General features: G+C 38.0%; 3 protein-coding genes across 3 annotated transcripts in view; 1 reads left to right on the plus strand and 2 right to left on the minus strand.

Moving 5' to 3' along the window:
- Nucleotides 1-529: 529 nt before the first annotated feature.
- On the minus strand, nucleotides 530-10,809 carry dcun1d3 (defective in cullin neddylation 1 domain containing 3). The gene is made up of 4 exons (XM_039684550.2): nucleotides 10,361-10,809; nucleotides 8,941-9,012; nucleotides 4,789-5,300; nucleotides 530-1,846 (listed from the first exon to the last, which is right to left on the minus strand). Exons 3-4 carry the CDS (start codon nucleotides 5,202-5,204, stop codon nucleotides 1,369-1,371), a joined length of 894 nt encoding a protein of 297 aa, XP_039540484.2. The 5' UTR covers nucleotides 5,205-5,300; nucleotides 8,941-9,012; nucleotides 10,361-10,809; the 3' UTR covers nucleotides 530-1,368.
- A 26-nt stretch (nucleotides 10,810-10,835) lies between these two features.
- On the plus strand, nucleotides 10,836-13,617 carry lyrm1 (LYR motif containing 1). The gene is made up of 5 exons (XM_039684570.2): nucleotides 10,836-10,972; nucleotides 11,830-12,000; nucleotides 12,084-12,144; nucleotides 12,257-12,288; nucleotides 13,221-13,617. The coding sequence occupies exons 2-5, from the start codon at nucleotides 11,833-11,835 to the stop codon at nucleotides 13,332-13,334; spliced, it is 375 nt and encodes a 124-aa protein (XP_039540504.2). The 5' UTR covers nucleotides 10,836-10,972; nucleotides 11,830-11,832; the 3' UTR covers nucleotides 13,335-13,617.
- Nucleotides 13,618-14,085: 468 nt separating this feature from the next.
- Nucleotides 14,086-18,035, minus strand: part of dnah3 (dynein axonemal heavy chain 3) — a 47,997-nt gene continuing 44,047 nt past the window's right edge. The window contains exons 58-62 of the mRNA XM_089125941.1: nucleotides 17,011-17,178; nucleotides 16,782-16,924; nucleotides 16,499-16,703; nucleotides 15,461-15,598; nucleotides 14,086-14,538 (exon numbers count right to left, since the gene is read on the minus strand). Of these exons, the coding sequence (XP_088982067.1) occupies nucleotides 14,185-14,538; nucleotides 15,461-15,598; nucleotides 16,499-16,703; nucleotides 16,782-16,924; nucleotides 17,011-17,178 (1,008 nt within the window). The 3' untranslated portion in view covers nucleotides 14,086-14,184. The remainder of the gene's footprint in view (nucleotides 14,539-15,460; nucleotides 15,599-16,498; nucleotides 16,704-16,781; nucleotides 16,925-17,010; nucleotides 17,179-18,035) is intronic.

The following is an 18,035-nucleotide window of genomic DNA, read 5'->3' on the forward strand; positions in this document are numbered from 1 at the left end:
ATGGTGTCAACTTAAACTGAATCATTTTTTAACCATCTTTGAAATGTTGATAATACCACATAATCCATCAAATCCATTGATAACTGTGTCTGTTGTTTTCCCTCCAAAGTGATGTCACTTCCTTTTGTTATTTAAATAGATTTTACAAAAGACTAACATGATGGAAATATCAAGGACACAGAAAAAAAAATCTATGAATTGATTACCAAATAAAATAATATTCCAGAAATAACATATTTACAATAGCAACTGTAATATTTCTTAATAAACTGCCAGATTTCAGTAAAACGTTGACATCCATTCAAACTAAAAGGAGTGAGGTCTGTAAAATCCATCCAAGTTTTACATTTTTAACTGATATACTGAGAATAATAATCCTATTTCCACCTTCAAAACAATTTAGTTAAACCGTGTACTCCATATATCAAGACACCCACTGCATAGTGCTAATTAAAATAAACTATATGCTTTATGATCACTAAATGTCAGATCAAAAAGTGAATCATTATTTAAAAAAGACACACCAAAATCCAATGTTCAACACATTTTTATTCATTATAAACTGTATCATTTATATAAAACCAGACACAAAAGATGAAATGAAATCACTTTGAATTAAAATAAAATAATGTAAACGGTAAAAGAAAAGAAAAAGCTCACAGCAGACATCCAACTGCAAATTAATCTGTATTTCCCCACACACACACACACCTGACCGTTGAGAATACATGAGTGAATAGCAGAATGAATGAATGCATGAGAAGGGACATGAGTGATGAGAAGAACATGAGAAATGAGGCTGAGGCTTCGATACACCAATCACTGCAGTCAACAGAAGCAGGTTTACCAACACACACTCCTCAGCCGACACAAGCCCGAATATAACCGTTCAGAACAGCAGTTCTGCTGCCATATGCATGTGTGGGTTTCTTTAGTGCATAAATGTGTGTGTGAGGGAGAGAGAGAGAAAGAGTGTGCGTGTGCTTTTGAGTGTATGTGTGAGTTGTTGTGTTAGTGTGTGTATGTGTGTGTGTGTATTTAAACTCGTTAGGCAGCTGACAGAATTCCCTTTTCTTTGGCGTGCAGGAGAATCCCAAAACATTAGCGAGAAGAAACCGCTCTGGATGAAATGTGAATTTTAAAACAAATGAAATGAACAACAGCAATAACTTAAATAAAAGTGCTTAAAAAACATTTCGTCTGGAGCCCTTTCATTAAAACAAAAGTCAAGAGAGCGCACTGGGATGCCCAATGCGATAAGACCAAAAATCTCATAACAATATCTAGAATCCGGATGGAGAGTGACGGGCTCAGAAACACCTCCACACACACACACACACACACACGCGCGCGCACACGCCATCCGCCTCAAGGCCCCGGCTCGCAGTCCTCGGGAGGATCCGCCTCCGAGCCCTCTTCGGCTCGTTCCCTCCGCCGCCGCTCCGTCTCCCACTCCACGAACGAGTCGAAGAGGCTGGGCCAGGCCTCGTCCTCGCTGTAGTTGCTGAGGTCCTGCCCGATGCTCTGCGTGAAGTTCAGAAACATGTTCCAGGTGTCGCGGGATATGCCGCGCACGGCGCACGGGTTGTCCGAGAGGAAGTCGAGCCAGCGCTCCAGCACCGGCGGCGAGTCCAGCGTGAAGACGAGCCGCCACAGGGCGATGGCGATGGAGCGCTGGAGGGAGCGCTGGCCCTGCTCCGCGTCCAGCCCGAACTGGAAGGTGAACCGGTACAGGTCTTTGAAACTCTCCTCTCCTCGAGACTCCTCTAGCAGCATGGAGAACCGAGAGCAGATTCCCGGGATACTGTCGGCCTGGATCGCCTTACAGCCGTCCACAAACTCCCTCCTGAGACACACACACACACACACACGTCTGGTTTACTCTCTTTCTGAGGACTCTCCATAGACATAATGGTTTTTATACTAAACAAACTGTATATTCTGTCCCCTTACACTAACCCTACCCATCACAGGAAACATTCTGCATTTCTTTAGGTTCCCCACAGTGAGGCCCCATCCACACTACTGCGTTTTCGAATTAAAACGAATACAATCTCCGTCCACACCAGCGTTTTATCTGCGTATTAGAAATGATCTCCGCCCACATTAAAACGACTGAAAACAGGGATCACGTGACCATTCACCAACACTGGGCATGCGCGTGCCGGTGTAAACAGTGGGTGCTTCCATTCGACCATAAGTGGACTGCGAAGTGGACCTCACAGGGTATTTCGCCATCTTAAGCGAGATTCCAATTCGAAGGGAACGAACACGTTCAGTTCGAAGGGCACTGCAAACGGCATAGGGGAACATCGATACATCACTTCAGTGGAAGTCAGTGAAGTCCACTTCAACTGATATACCGTATTCAGGGAGTAGGGAGCAGTGAACACTGCGTAGGGACCCTGTCGAACGGAACGCACCTAGTGATTGACGAATCAGGGACTGATAACACCCAATCATGGAGCCGAGCGTCAGCGTTTCTGAACTCCTCCGTTTTGTCTCGTCCACACTAAAACGCCCTCCGGAGATTCAAAACGCAAAACGGAGCTGCAGCGTTTCTAAACTTTTTTAGGTCTTCGTTTTTCCCGTTTTAGTCTGGACGGGAGGTGCAAACGTAGCAAAAGATCTCCGTTTTTAAACGAAAACGCAGTAGTGTGGACGGGGCCTGAGTCCCCATGAGTCTGTGTGCATTCAGGTTTAAGTCCCCACCGGGATAGAAAAACATGGACACACACACACACACATTTGACATTCCAACTGAGAATGACTCTTGAAGCAAGAATGCAAATTTTTTATTAGATTTTAGGTAAGAGGAGTAAGATTCATGCTATTACTATAGATAATAGATCATTTTGTGAATAGGTTATTTTGTATTTTAGTTTTGTTGTGTGTTTTTGTCTTTTTTTTATCAGTTATTGTTGTTACTATTTTAGTACATCAAGTTTAACTAAATAAAAATGCGAAATTATGCCTTGGCAACTAGCTGAAATATATTTTTAGTGGTTTTAATTAACTAGAACATCCTTGATTCATAGAACTAATATAGGTGTAGTTTTAATGACATTTTTTTCAGTATAAATTGCTTATAAACATGTTATCCATACATGTCCAGAAACACCAGATGATTAATAATCATTATTTAAACTGTTTAAAAGTTTGGGCTGTATTTACTTGACTGAAAATACCATAAAAACAGTAATATTGTGAAATATTATATCATTCCTGTGATCAAAGCTGAATTTTCAGCATCATTACTCCAGTCTTCAGTGTCACATGATCCTTCAGAAATCACTCTGATATGATGATTTGATGCTCAATGAAAATTTCTGATTATTATCAGTGTTAAAAACAGTTCATATTTTTGTGGAAACCGTGACACATTTATTTCAGGATAAAGAGGAATAGAAAGTACAAACTGTCTTTACTGTCACTTTACTGTCTTAGGGGCCTCAAACTTTTGAATGGCAGTGTGTATAAAATTAATTATTTATTTTATAAACCACAGTGGAAGAAGCATTTGTTGACTTTTGACCCACAAACGGAAGTAGCGGAGATCTTTTCTTCTGTATTGTGACGTATCTCCAAGTGAAAGATTATAAAAAAAGAATAACAACATGTCGGAGGCGGAGTCATGGACTTGATTCTGTGCACGAGTTGGACCTGAATGAAAGCATGCAGTCTGTTGTAAGAACAAGGCGGTGTTTAAACTGACAAAAATATTGGAGATGTTCGGCATTTATAAACAGATCAAATCAAAAATTTAAGAAAATTAAACATGCATGAATGAATTGTTCACAATAACATGCATTTATAAAATCGATAGGGTGAATTTTCATTTCATGTCGAGTGAAATATGTGCAATAGACCCTGACAAACACACGCCTGCACATGGTGTCATTGCAACACTTTGACGAGATGAAGCAATCTTTGCAAGTGTGTGTGTGTGTGTGTGTGTGTGTGTGTGTGTGTGTGTGGAGGAACTGCAGTGACTAATGATCTCTCACCAGTGTAACATCTGCGCCCGCAGACACCACTGCTATTCACCAATACAACTGTGAAAACATCTCACTTTATTGCTTTGTTTTCATCAAATGAAATTCACATCTTTGCCTCTTACCCTTATAATACCCACAATGCTGTGCTGTAGAACTCTGTGGCTGCTCACAATGTAATCCTGTCATTCTGCTTCGACCATATCTTACAAATGTGTAATTAGGCAAGTAGCATCCAGTTATCATGACTTGAGTAATTACGATAATCAATTTTGACTGTTAAACAACGAAAGAACGGTTACACATGATGATTTATGTCTTTTGTTGCACATTAAATAGAAGATCAATCTGTGAGCATTGCATTTTGGTATATTACACAGCAGCATGAACACTGAATGATTCCCACAAGTGCTTCACATGCCATTTTGGATGGATTTCCTTGTGAAGCAGTGCATTCTGGGATTGGTATCAGTAAAGACATTTAAATAATGTTACAAAAATACACCAGTTTCCACAGTTTTTAACACTGATAATAATCAGAAATGTTTCTTGAGCATCAAATCATCATATTAGAGCGATTTCTGTAGATCATGTGACACTGAAAACTGGAGTAATGATGCTGAATTACAGTTTAAAATACATTACAAAAGAAAACGCTTATTTTAAATGATACTAATATTTCACAATATTACTATACTGTTTGATGAGATAATTGCAGCCATGTTGAAACTTCCCGGTAGTGTCTCCTAACCTTGTCTGTATGCTGTTAAACTCATCCACACATCAAACTCACCTTGTAAACTTGCACATGGTAGCGGCCTGGAACTTCCACGCCAGCACCAGGACTCTGAACTCGGCCGGGTCGACGCACAGGTCGTTGCAGAAGCGCTCCATCCCCTCCTCCAGGATGGCATCCTCGTGCTCGTCCTTATAACACAAGAACATTTCGTGTATCCGAGCGAGCGACACGCCGTCCCCGTCCTGCGTGGGCTGGTCCCTCCGAACGTCCAGCGCTGAGAGGGTCGGAGCCACGCCGCCCTCCACGGTGACCTCTTTGGTGCCGTTGTAAATAACGTCGACAGAGGACTTGGCGACTTCATCCTTGTGCGCGCCGCCAGTGCCGCCTTTCTTTCCGTGAGATTTCCCAGCGTCGCTTTTACTGCCCAGAGTGGACGTGGGGTTTTTGCATTTAGTCACACACTGACCCATGTCGCTCTCGTTCTGTTTCCCTCGTCCTGTTTCGGAGGTCTTCCTTCAGGACCCCTGCTAGACGCCCACTGGCTGACGGACAGCAGTCACCATGCCCTGAAGATTCAGATCAAACCGGTCACTCAAATATAGACCATTTCACAAGATGTAAACAACACTGGTCCAGAAGCACTTCCTGTTTCAGTTTGTAACTGTTTTCTTTATTTCACATGTAAAGAAAACATCCTAAAGATGTTTGTTTAACTTTTTGATTCAGTTTTATATGTTCGGTTGGTTGTATTTTATCCCAGCTTTTATGTAGTGTTAAAAAACTGAAACAGGAAGTGCTTCTGGACCAGTGTTGTTTACATCTTGTGAAATGGTCTATAGAGGGTCACACTTCAGATCAGGGTCTAATCACGACTATCACGGATTACTGGTAGTTGTTAGTAAATAGAATAAGCTAATGCAGAATAAAGGCATAAACGTGTGCTAATAAACAGCCAATATTTGAGGCACGCACACTCTATATTTGAGTAATATTCATGCTAATAAGCAGCTAGTTAAAGGATTAGTTCACTTTTCAAAAAAAAAAAACGTACTCACCCCCAATGTCATCCAAGATGTCCACGTCTTTCTTTCTTCATTCGGAAAGAAATTAAGGTTTTTGATGAAAACATTCCAGGATTTTCTCCATATAATGGACTTCAATGGGGTCCAAACGGTTCAAGGTCCAAATGAGAGTTTCAGTGCAGCTTTTTAAACGACACCAGACGATGAATAAGGGTCCTATCTAGCGAAACGATCGCTCATTTAATAAATAAATAACAAAGTTTAAGTTTTATAAGCTCAAATGCTCGCCTTGCTCTGTTCTGTGATGAGCGTTCGTGACTCACCTGTTTGAACTCGTTCATCAAAATGAACAAATCCTTTTCCGAGTCATTTGGTTCATTCAACGTACGAAACGAACGAATTTACTCAGAAAAACATTTGTTCATTTTGATTAATGAGTTTGAACAGGAGATTCACGAAAGTGCATCACAGAACAGAGCAAGGCGAGCATTTGAGCTAATAAAACTTAAAATTTGTTACTTATTTTTTAAACGAGCGATCGTTTCGCTTGTTAAAACCCTTATTCATCGTCTGGAATCGTTTAAAGTCCTTTGAAGCTGCACTGAAACTCTCATTTGGCCCTTGAACCGTTTGGTCCCCATTGAAGTCCATTATATGGGGAAAAATCCTGGAATGTTTTCATCAAAAACCTTAATTTCTTTTCGACTGAAGAAAGAAAGACGTGGACATCTTGGATGACATGGGGGTGAGTAAATGATCAGCAAAAGTTTTTTCAAAAGTGAACAACTCCTTTAATAGTGAGAATTGGACCCTTGAAGTAAAGTGTTGCCAGTCATTTTATTTGCATTTGTGTGCCTATAATCCATCTGTTTATGTTTACTAAAATATCCTTTACATGATGCTTTCATGAAGGCATGCATCTATTCTATAGTATCCTCCTTCATGCTTGATTGAATAGTGTCTATTTTAATTTGTCGCCATAAAAAATCTGTTCCATCTAATGCACATATAGGCCATCAAACATATACACAAAACACAAATGGCTCTTTTTTAAACAAATGAAAGCCAGACGTAAAATGCTAATTGCGGGGAATACACATTCATTTCTCCAGTATCACAGTCAATGCTTTGTCATTGTGAGATGGAGAACAGGGTCCCATTGAAACAAACGAATTTGGATTCAGCTTTTCCTAAACAAATCCATTGTTTATTTAGGTATGTGTATTTTTGTTCTTCTCTTACCATCGACCTGGCAGGGCCTGCAGATGTTACATTTACATGATGGATAGACATGTCAGTTAATGTGCATTGTTCCTTAACAAATAAAAACATAAACAAAGCATCACTGTAATATTAAGTATAGATAGTCAATTATGATTTCATGCTCACATTAATGTAATCTGAATTAAAATCCAGCTGCTGTTTCTGAGGGTAAATGTCAAAGATTCTCACAAGCCTTTTCGTCCCACTTCCAAAGAACAATGACTATCTGTACTGAACGCACATTGTTCCTCTTTCCAAGTCAGTCCAAAAAATACAAAGTTCCCTAGATGAACCAGATCATCACTTCCTTCCACACATCTCGCTGTGGTCAACACTCCCTAGACTGCTTTCCTAACTTGTGAATTTCCTTTATAATTTTAAAGGCAAACCTGAAGAACCAAATATTGAATCATCACGTGCGCAGATTTCTCATTTCCTCTGAACAAAGAGAGCCAGTTAAACCGTGTGCTGAATTGCGCCCTGCCAGTGAGTCAGACTAACCAGTGTGGTGAGTCCGTTCACTGTGGTGGTTGAACTAGTATTACTAATCGGTGTGTGCCCGAACGCAGAGAGCTTTAATTCAGAGGGCGAGTCTGGCGCTCCTCCTGCTTTCTGATTGGCAGCAGCTTCCACTATGACATTGCCAAACGTACCTAAAACTGTGTTACTAGGCCGGGACGAGCGACACAGACCAGGCTAAACGTCGAGGGATCCGATCTGAAGTTCTTAGAATAACCGTGTGTGCTGTTTGCTCTACAATGACTTTGAGGAATGAGAACATGTGTTCAATGTTACACGAAATGTAAATCAGGATGTCTCGCTTCTGATTTATTTTCTCATGCAGTGACACAGTTTGCTTATGGGGACAATTCAATCTAATCTAAAATAAACAAACTGTGTGTCAAATACTAATTAGTACCATAATTAGCCAATATTGGGAATACAATATTTAAGGGCCTCATTTTTTTTTGTGCTAATTTACTGATTTATAGCCTTTGCCTAACAATGTCCTTGAGCTCTGACAATATATTGTGTGTGTATATATATATATATATAAATTTGAGTATATGATATAATATATATCTATATACATTTATTTATTTTTTTATTTTATATTAAGAATTTTAAGAGTGATCATTTGCAAAATCATAAAGTCGAATATTTACTTCAAATTAACAAAAAATGTTTATTAATATATATATATATATATATATATATATATATATATATTATGGCAACACTTGTAATGCACCTCTAATGCACAGTTATAATATATTATAAAACATATATATTCTATAGAAAGTATAATGTATTAAAACAAGTAATCTACAAATATAATAATGCATTTTAACTTCTGTAATATATAAAAAAAACATATATATATATATAAATAAAATATAAAATCAATATTAAGTAAATATTAAGATTTAAAAAAAATTATACAAATTATAATTAATAAATTATATATATATATATATTTTTATTATTATTTTTTTTTATTTGCACAATTATAAAGTAGAATATTTGTATTTATTTTTACTAATTATATTTATGTAATTATTTTTTTATTTTACAAAGGATCCATTTCACAGATAAAGGACATTGACATGCAGCGGCCTTGAGTGGTTATTATATAATACAAATATTTTTTTAAATATTTAAATCTAGTAGTATCACCCTTCCGCTTGCAGGTCTATAGTGACATGTGCGTTAACAGCTGGCCTCTACGGATGGATGATAAACACTGGAACGCTGCATCGACCAATCAGCATCCAGGAGCAACACGACCTGCTTTATATTGAACGCTGAGGACTCTGGGATGAGACTGTGTGTGTTTGTGGCTATCAGAACAGGCTCAGATCGACTACATCACCATGGATCAGGAACGAGAGTGTTGTGCAGTGGTACGGGACACACTCACCCAAATCCCCGAGCAGTGAAGCGACGTGTCATCTGAGGAAACTCCATGGAGACGGCCGGAACATCCGCTAGCCTGAGACGAAGAGCACAGCAAAAGTGACAGAGCGATCAGAATATGAGATGGCGCACAGAAACACACCTCAATCCTCCGAGACACTTTCACACACCTGATCCTCATGCTCTAACTAACAAACTAACTAACCCACAACACAATACCCATGAGCTAACCTAAATAAAACAGGCTAAATCGGAGCTGGGTTACATTAGAGGTGTTGGATTGCTGATGTGACCAGTGCCACGATTAAATGACATATAACCTGAAAGGTGTCATCGTCATAGCAACACACAGCTGATGGGGATGTGGGCAGCACTTTGGGGAAAAGGTCATGGTTAAGGCCATGAACAAATTCACAGGTTAATATTCAGCAAGAAACCCAATTTACTTCCAATATGTGATGCATTTACTGGTTTAACAGGATGTTCAATGAAGTTATTGGATGGTGAATGCAAGTAAGATGGCAATTGGATATTTACTTACATGCTTTAAGACATATCATGGGACTGTAAAAATAGCATATTAATTTTCCAAAGTATATGCCGCTCCAAATTACACAAAGCAATACAAACCAAAAACACACTAATAGCACAGGTAGGGGTTTTCAATCTTTTAGACGCCACACTAAAATTTCAATCTATATAGTTTCTTGAGGAAAGACCCAATTACAATGTAAAGAATTAATATTATAAATATGTCTAAAATATTATTTGGAAAATGTCTAGGTTCTGTTAAGCTATATTATGTTGTTTCTACTTTTATTTACACATTTTAATATATTGTTATTAATTTAAATCTCGTTTTAGTCATTTCAACTCGGATTTAATCGTCAATCCATGTCAATATGATATTAAATGTAATTTCCTCTAACAAAATCTCTGTTGTATATTATGCTTAGACAGATGCTGTCTACATAGGCATGTCAAAAATATTTATGGGGCATCTATACAATATATTTAAAGCATCATTCGGTCCCAAATAATGCTGTTCAACAAAGTCGCTCACTAGATTTGAGCCACAGCCAAGAGTCTCTATCGGTATAAATGAGAAACTTTCCCTTTAAAAATTATGATTAACTGCCCATATATACAGCAAATACACTACATATCCTCCCTAAACAAGCTCTACAGTTATACTAATAGTTCTGATATATTAATATACGACTGTTTGTGAGTAATGAAACACTCAACATGACAGTTAAAGCCTTTTAAACTAGAGCTGATCTCATGTTAGCAGCTTAGCTGGTTAGCTTCGGATAAGAGTGGATCATTTATACACAATACACTTCATGTAAACTATCAAATGTGTAAATCCTGGACATAAGCACAGTGGATATCTGACCGGAAGGTGTTTGGTGTTGATTTACCTGTGGAAAGATAATGAAATAGCTCCGACTCAGCGCATCCCTGCTGTCATGCTAAAGCTAAAGCTAATCCCACTCTCCAGCCGAACCGGATCGGTTCTGAATCTCTGTGTAAACGCAGGAGAAATGACTTCTCTTTGTGTGCTTCTGATGCTCTTTGGGTCATTAGATGATCATAGTTGACATTTCCCCCCGCATCACTTCCTACAGACTCGAAACTGAGCCCGAACCGAACCTGCGCTGATCCGGACCGGCTCCGGTAAAACCACCCCCTTTACCGGCTCCCACTCCTTTGGACCGTTTCTGGGGGGACGGAGATGATCCTGAGGGACTCGATACGGCCGCACGGAACCAGAGAAACGCGGATCGGCCGCTGATTGATCGCAGTTTCTCTTTTTGTTTGGGTTCGAGGGAGTATGCGCAAAAGCGACGCAGGCGTAGCTGCCGCAAACATCTCTCAGATATGCGAATGCGCAACATTGGAGCGTTCCGGACTAGTATGAAACAACCCCCCCGCCCCGCAGTTCGAGACGTCATCACTCGCAAGCACGTGGACGCTGGAGTACGGAAGTGCGGAGATTCACATAAATAAACTGTATTGATCTGATCACACAGGTAATATTGATTTCATCAGAAAGTAGCTTAGAGATAATGAGAGGCTAGATTATTAATGCATTAAACGGAAGACTGTAGCAATTATAATGTATGTCAAGGATACTACAAATCTCTTATTGACAGCCATCCAGTTTACCTAACGGCAACACAGAGGTCACGCGCAGCTTTCTGTTTTTATAACGTTTTGTACGCAATACTATTTAATACTACGTCTACATATTAAGGATTATTTCAACATAAATATGCAGAATGATAATTAATTAATGTAATATATATTTATATATCATGCTAACTGACATGCTGCTGATTATATATGAATATAATTGCAGAAATTATATAGACATATATGTGGATATATTAACGCTATCAAATCGATTAATCGCACGATTCGCTTCTAACAAGCTTGTTTACATAATGTGTGTGCATACACGTGTAAACAAACTGTTAGATGCACCTACTCGATTTGACAGCACTAATATAACTTACTGTATAAATACACACTGATTATTAATTTATTTGTATATATATATATATGAAGAGTTCAGATGCAAAAGCCTCTAAATGCCATTTGAAATTTTCTTCTTTAATGATGATTTTTATCAAACTTGTATATTTAAGTTCAGTAATTTCACTTAAATAACAATTAATAGGTAATTATCATTGCCATTTAAGTGAAATTACTGAACTTAAATATACAAGTTTGATAAAAATCATCATTAAAGAAGAAAATTTCAAATGGCATTTAGAGGCTTTTGCATCTGAACTCTTCATATATATAGTGGGGACTTATACCACAAGTAAAAGTACAAAATACTTCTTGTCAAGTTCTTCTAACATGTATAGTACTGTTGTGTTAGTTCATGTGGACAGGTGTCCGGATGTCTCGTCCACATGTGCTGTCTCTCTACAGGAGGGTCCTGCGCGTGGCACGCAGTTGGGAAGCTCAGTCTGCTCTTCCTCAGGACACCGACAGCGAACGGAAATACATCGCTCAGGAGGCTCGAACCCTCTTCAGACAGAACCAGCAGGTGTGGACCGACCTCATGTCCCCTGAGGACCTGTGAGAGAGCTCATATCTAGAACATCTTCTTACGTCTTCTCCCTGTCATAGATAACAGATCCACAATCAATCCAGAGATGCATTGAAGAGTGTGAAGCTCGGATAGAGATCGGTCTGTATATTATATCAAATGCCTCATTTATGAGCTGAGAAATAATTCGTGTAATTTTGAAGACATTTTTTGGGTGTTATCAAATAACAGGTGATTTTGTTTTTCATGGCAGGACTGCATTATAGGAACCCCTATCCCAGACCAGTAAGTACCTCCAAATAAGATCATAAGCACTAATAGAGAGCCTAAGTCCCTCCCCTTCCGTTCGACCACCATGGGACCTTATTTCGGAAAAATATTGTATGGTAGTCAATGGCGAGAGACAACAAAAAAATTGATCTCGTTTGAATTGTGCCCTGAATTGCACATATGATGTTTGTCAATTTAAAAGATACATTTTAAAGTAAAGAAAATCGCTGTTTGATGTGAAACCGTTGAGGTATAAGACTGTGAACATACGCAATTACAAAGACTACAAACCCCAAAGGCGCACATTTTCTCTCAATGAATGAAGCTAACTTTACTGAGGCTAATGTCTGTCATTGTTTCTATAGTCTTACGTTATAATCGTAACGTTACGCCGTCATACCTGAGTGTGTTGTACCAGACTGCACTACACACGAGCAGCGGATCTCACTCGTTGTTTCGCTTCCCGGGAGATGTAGTTCATTGAGCGATTTTCACATAAAACTAAATGTTACTCTTCTGTTTTATGACAAACTGCAACGTTTTCGACTTTCAGAATTATCTTTTAAATTGACAAACATCATATGTGTAATTCAGGGCACAGTTCAGACTGAAGAAAAAGATAAGTTGTCTCACGCCATTGACTACTATACATATTTTTTCCGAAATGAGCCGGAAGCGGAGGGGCGGGACTTAGGCTCTCTATAATAATACTGCTTTTTTGTGAATAGAATGGTGATCTCATGAAGAAATGTCTTTATATATCCCATAATTTCTCTTGGCAAATTCCCCTTGGTTCTTGGCAGTTTATAAAGATTTAGGTCTCTATTTATGACCACTATTTTATTACTTCACATTTTTTTTAAGGTTCTGAAATATGACTTGGAAATGTTTCCAGGCAGTTTTTGTGAGATTTACCCACTAATATGTCATAAATCTTTTTTTCTCAGACATATCTTCCACCGATGGGTCTGGCCACTCAGAAAGGAAGAAAACTGCGAGCTCAGCAGAGACTGCGGAAACAAGCCAAACCTGTGTACCTACAGTCTCAGGATGAGACCTGAGACCTCACAGTGTGCAGGACATTGTGCTGAAAAACACCAGGGAACATTATAAAGTTTGACAGTTCATGTTGTCCATAGCTTAAAAAGACTGCATTATGAAACAGATCAGTGCAATTACTCTCACTGCCAGTGTAAAGCAGGATGAATGCTAATGTTGACAGATGTTAAAAGGTGTATTTATTTTGTTGTTATATACTACATTGTATTGCATTCTAAGTGTCTAGCTGCGTTTCAATGAGTTTATTTCTCATCATTCATTAAACTTTTGAGTTTTAACTAGAAATGGCTTCCGCACATCTAATCAGCAAGTCAACATGAAGCGCAAGTTGCTCTATTGTGGCCTATCTGAGTGAAATGGCTTCTCGAACAAGACAAAATGTTGATTCAGTGCTGGGGGAAACGATTGGCTGGTTGTGGTTTGCTATTGGTGGAGCTCATGTGACTGACAGGTTGCTCCGCCCTCACGCTAGTAAACACGTCATCAGAGAAGAGATTTTGCAAGAGTGAGGGGAAGTTATTTTGATTAAGGATTAAAAAGGATATAATTTAAAAACAATGCACAGATAAAATAATTTATAATATATATGTATATAATAATATTTATATATTTAATATAAAATTATATTATAAATGTAATATAATTTATATATTTAATAATATATAATATTTATATATTTATAATAATAAATACTGCAAAAAAAAACAAGAACTGTCCATTTTGATTACTGTCTAAAGAATTACACAATGCTGCTTTAAGCCATTTTGTTTTATTATTCCATTCAATTATATTGAAAGGAACCACAATATGCTAAATGTTTTGGGGTTTTTCATATGTTTGGCACACTGAAAATCAGTTGTCGAGTTGGCACAGGCAGGCGACGCCGCGGTTGATCCAGTGTTTCTGGGGCTTGTCCGAGGGCAGCTCGATGGACAGAACGTAGTTGGTGGAGTGACCAGTGGTGGACAGAGTCCCACGCCTGGCGCTGGTCTTGTACACGGGACAGATGTAAACGCTCTCGTGCAGGAAAGTTGCGCTCTCTCCAGGTTTCAGCCAGATTATGGGAAGCGGGTCGAAGAGAACTTTAGGAACAGACTCACCGATGACCATGTGCTCCCGATCCCAGCGCGCTCCCTCGAGGAAAAGCCCACGCACGTACGCCCCGTCCTCCGGCTTCTCCTCCATGTGAGTTTCCTGCTTACAGACCTAAAAGAGATGCACATATGATGTATACACCACTGGTCAGTGGTCATTAATTATTATTTTCAATAGAAACGTATACTTTCAATTAGCAAGGACTCATTAAATTGACCTGTAAATACATTTACAGTGTCGCAAAATATTGCCATTTCAAATAAATGCTGTTCTTTCAAAGTATTAATATATCCTAGTTTAAAAAAAGTGAAGCAGCACAACTGTTTTCGACATTTATGATAAAAAGAAATGTTTCTTGATCAGCAAATCATCATATTAGAGTGATTTCTGAAGGATCATGCGACACTGAAGACTGGAGTAATGATGCTGAAAATACAGCTTTGATCACAGGAATAAATTACATTTATATATTTTCAAAAAATTATAATAACATTGACATTCTAAACTCAAAGAAAAGGTGTTTTTGGTATATTCATGTTTAATAAACATTTCTTTATTAAAGGACAAGTTCGGTATTTTACACTTAAAGCCCTGTTTCAAGATCATTTCTGATAAAAATTGATGGCAACCACAGAAACCGAAAATTCTCGGGCCAGCAGCACGTGTCCAAATTTCAATCTGAACCGTTCTATTTCAACATAAACGATCTTAAAAACAGGGCTTTAAGTGTAAAATACACAGATCACCGAAAAGTACTCTCTTATTGTACTGCTTGTGCTCTTATTTAGTACTAAGTTATTAGTAGTAAGTTGTTTTAAATTTTTATACTCTGTTCAGCATTTTAATTGAACCTGAAAATTTGTATGTGTGATTATACACTTGAATGTTGTACACAATGTGTAATTTTATGTTGCCTTGCACTTTTAGCCTGTCTTGGCCAGGTCGCGGTTGCAAATGAGAACTTGTTCTCAACCGATTAACCTGGTTAAATAAAGGTGAAATAAAAAAAATAAAAAAAAATTGGCACACAAACCTCATACTCAAAGCCGATGTAGTCGATGGGGATGGTGTACTTTCGGGCGAAATTCTGAGACACCCCAGTGAGGAACGACTGAGTGAAATAGAACGCAGACACCCAGAACACAGATGGAGGGCCGTTATCAATCCAGTCCTAAAGCACACACACACACACACACACAAAGATGGCTGAAAAATTAGAAACCAATTGGTGAGTAGTGCTAGGTAGTGCACAACTGGTTTTAATAATCTCAGAGCACACATTGGCTGACCAATGTATATGTACTTATTACACCTAGTGCAGCACACTACACACTACAAGAACAGAGCATCTGCTTAGTATGTCAATAATGACATTATTCATTGTTTTATTGCAGACTAGGCAAGGTTAATATAGTAAAAAAACATCTTCATTACTTGAAATAAAATAAACATTATCTGAAGTAATATATGACGAGTTCAGATGCAAAAGCCTCTAAATGCCATTTGAAATTTTCTTCTTTAATGATGATTTTTATCAAACTTGTATATTTATGTTCAGTAATTTCACTTAAATAACAATTAATAGGTAATTATCATTGTTATTTAAGTGAAATCACTGAACTTAAATATACAAGCTTGATAAAAATTATCATTCTAGAAGAAAATTTCAAATGGCACTTAGAGGCTTTTGCATCTGAACTCTTCATATATATTTTATTTCAGCTAGTTGACTCAAAACAAAACAACTAAAATCAGTTTAAAATCAAAATGAAAAAAAAAATATAACAATAAAACCATCTCAAAATATTAATTACAACTATAATATAACTGCATCTTATTGTTACTTAAATAACACTATAAAAAAATCGAAACTGTACATCAAACAAGGATTATTAGAGAATGTTTTACAAGAATATACTATTTCAGTTGTTCTTTGTTTGTAATTATTTGTGAAATTTACTCTCAATTTCTAAGTGAAGATTGTTTCTACACCACATCTTTTCAGTGCAACTATTCACACGAGCTTGTGTCTTGTTGAGTGCATTTGTCTTTAGCCGTCGGACTTGCTCACCTGTAGGAACTGCAGCCTGGCCAGGAAGTCGGACATGTAGCTTCCGAGGGGTTTAAGGGAAGGGTAGGACTTCGCGGCCCATGTGGCCGGCACTTTCCCAACGAGAAGACTGTTGAAGACGTTCTCCAGCTCGGCCGACATCACAACCTGCCCCCGAAGTGCCTTCTGGGTGTTCAGCAGGCTGCTACGCACTACCTTTGACAGCCTATAAATTTACATGAATGCATAAGGCAGATGCTTACATCCAAAGCAACTTATATTGCATTAAGTATATTTCTGGTACCTGTTGAAGCGAATGAGTTCCTGGCGTAAGACGGTGTTCATCGACTCTTCATACAGGAGTGGGTATTTATTGGTCACCATCTCAATGTCAAAATCACAGGGAAGCTTGGCCAGCATTCCCTCGGCCAGCTCGTCTACCACTTCCTGTGGACACAGACAAACGCACTGACAGAAAGAGCGGGAACACAAAACTGTCAATCATTTTTCATTTACGATATGCCTTCTCTCACCTGTGGAGATTTGGCTCCGCTGCTAGTTTGTCTGGGTAGCGTCAGCAGCACCCCTTCTAACAGCTGATTGGTCTCCTGGTTATCCTTGGTGATATTAGCGTTGCTGTGGAGGCCGAAGACCTCAGGTTCAGCGCTGATGGGCAGGTTGCGGATGTAGTCCACATAACTCTACATATAAAAGAGATTCATCTTCTGTAGCTCTCAAATCCCCACAAGCCAGTGCTATTTTAGTATCCTTAATATACAATTAAAAATCTATTAAAAATATTAATAAAAAGTATAAATGTTCCTTTTTCATTTATAATTTTACTTAGAGTTTTAGTTTAGTTTAGTTTTAGTCCTGTAATATGTCTATATAGTTTTGCTAATACAATTTTATTAATAAAGTTTATCATTGAATCTATTCGATTTTCTGTTTTTATTTACATTTTTAAATGTAGTAATTTGATGTTTTTGTAATTTTAATAATTTTTTCTTTGTTGTAGTTTTAGTAATATGTCTACATTAATAAGGTTTATTATTAAATAGATTAAATCTTTATTTTTATTTTTTTTTTACTTAAATAAAAAAAGAGAAATGCCAAGTAAATACTATCCGAAATAAAATAAGTTAAAAAAGATATAGAGTGCCGAAGTTACGACGTCACTCTGTAGGCCAAAACGCGGAAGTGAGTTAGCATTTTAGCACTACGGTTTCCTCGCTCTAAAGTCTATGTGATTTTTGAATGGGTTTTTGCTAAATCGCCTGAAATGAGGTCTGTGGTGAACAGAGCCTCTAAATATTTTCACGTTTTGATCTATGACATAGAACACACATTTATAACCTGCTTATGGTTTTTTAAACTTTATTGTGTCTGATTGTGTTTTTTAAAATCTTTATATAAGGTTTCAAAATTGTATAAATTTTGGATTAACTTGTAAAGATTATCTTGCTAGACAAAACGTGTAAGGGTCACAACCCTTTGTTAAACACAGATCTTAATTTTTGCGATTTTCCAAAAGTCTATGGGGAAAATGCATTGCTTT

The sequence above is a fragment of the Pimephales promelas genome, chromosome 22 (genome assembly GCF_988280905.1).
Source record: "Pimephales promelas chromosome 22, fPimPro1.hap1.1, whole genome shotgun sequence".
Taxonomy (NCBI): domain Eukaryota; kingdom Metazoa; phylum Chordata; class Actinopteri; order Cypriniformes; family Leuciscidae; genus Pimephales; species Pimephales promelas.

Excerpts from the sequence above, each read along its gene's own strand:
- lyrm1 (XM_039684570.2), top strand. The coding sequence starts at position 11,833 with ATGTGGACAGGTGTCCGGATGTCTCGTCCACATGTGCTGTCTCTCTAC. Across the intron at positions 12,001-12,083 it reads TCTTCAGACAGAACCAGCAG|ATAACAGATCCACAATCAAT; the intron begins GTGTGGACCGAC and ends TCCCTGTCATAG. Across the intron at positions 12,145-12,256 it reads TGAAGCTCGGATAGAGATCG|GACTGCATTATAGGAACCCC; the intron begins GTCTGTATATTA and ends TTTTCATGGCAG.
- dcun1d3 (XM_039684550.2), bottom strand. The coding sequence starts at position 5,204 with ATGGGTCAGTGTGTGACTAAATGCAAAAACCCCACGTCCACTCTGGGC. Across the intron at positions 1,847-4,788 it reads ACCATGTGCAAGTTTACAAG|GAGGGAGTTTGTGGACGGCT; the intron begins GTGAGTTTGATG and ends TGTGTGTCTCAG.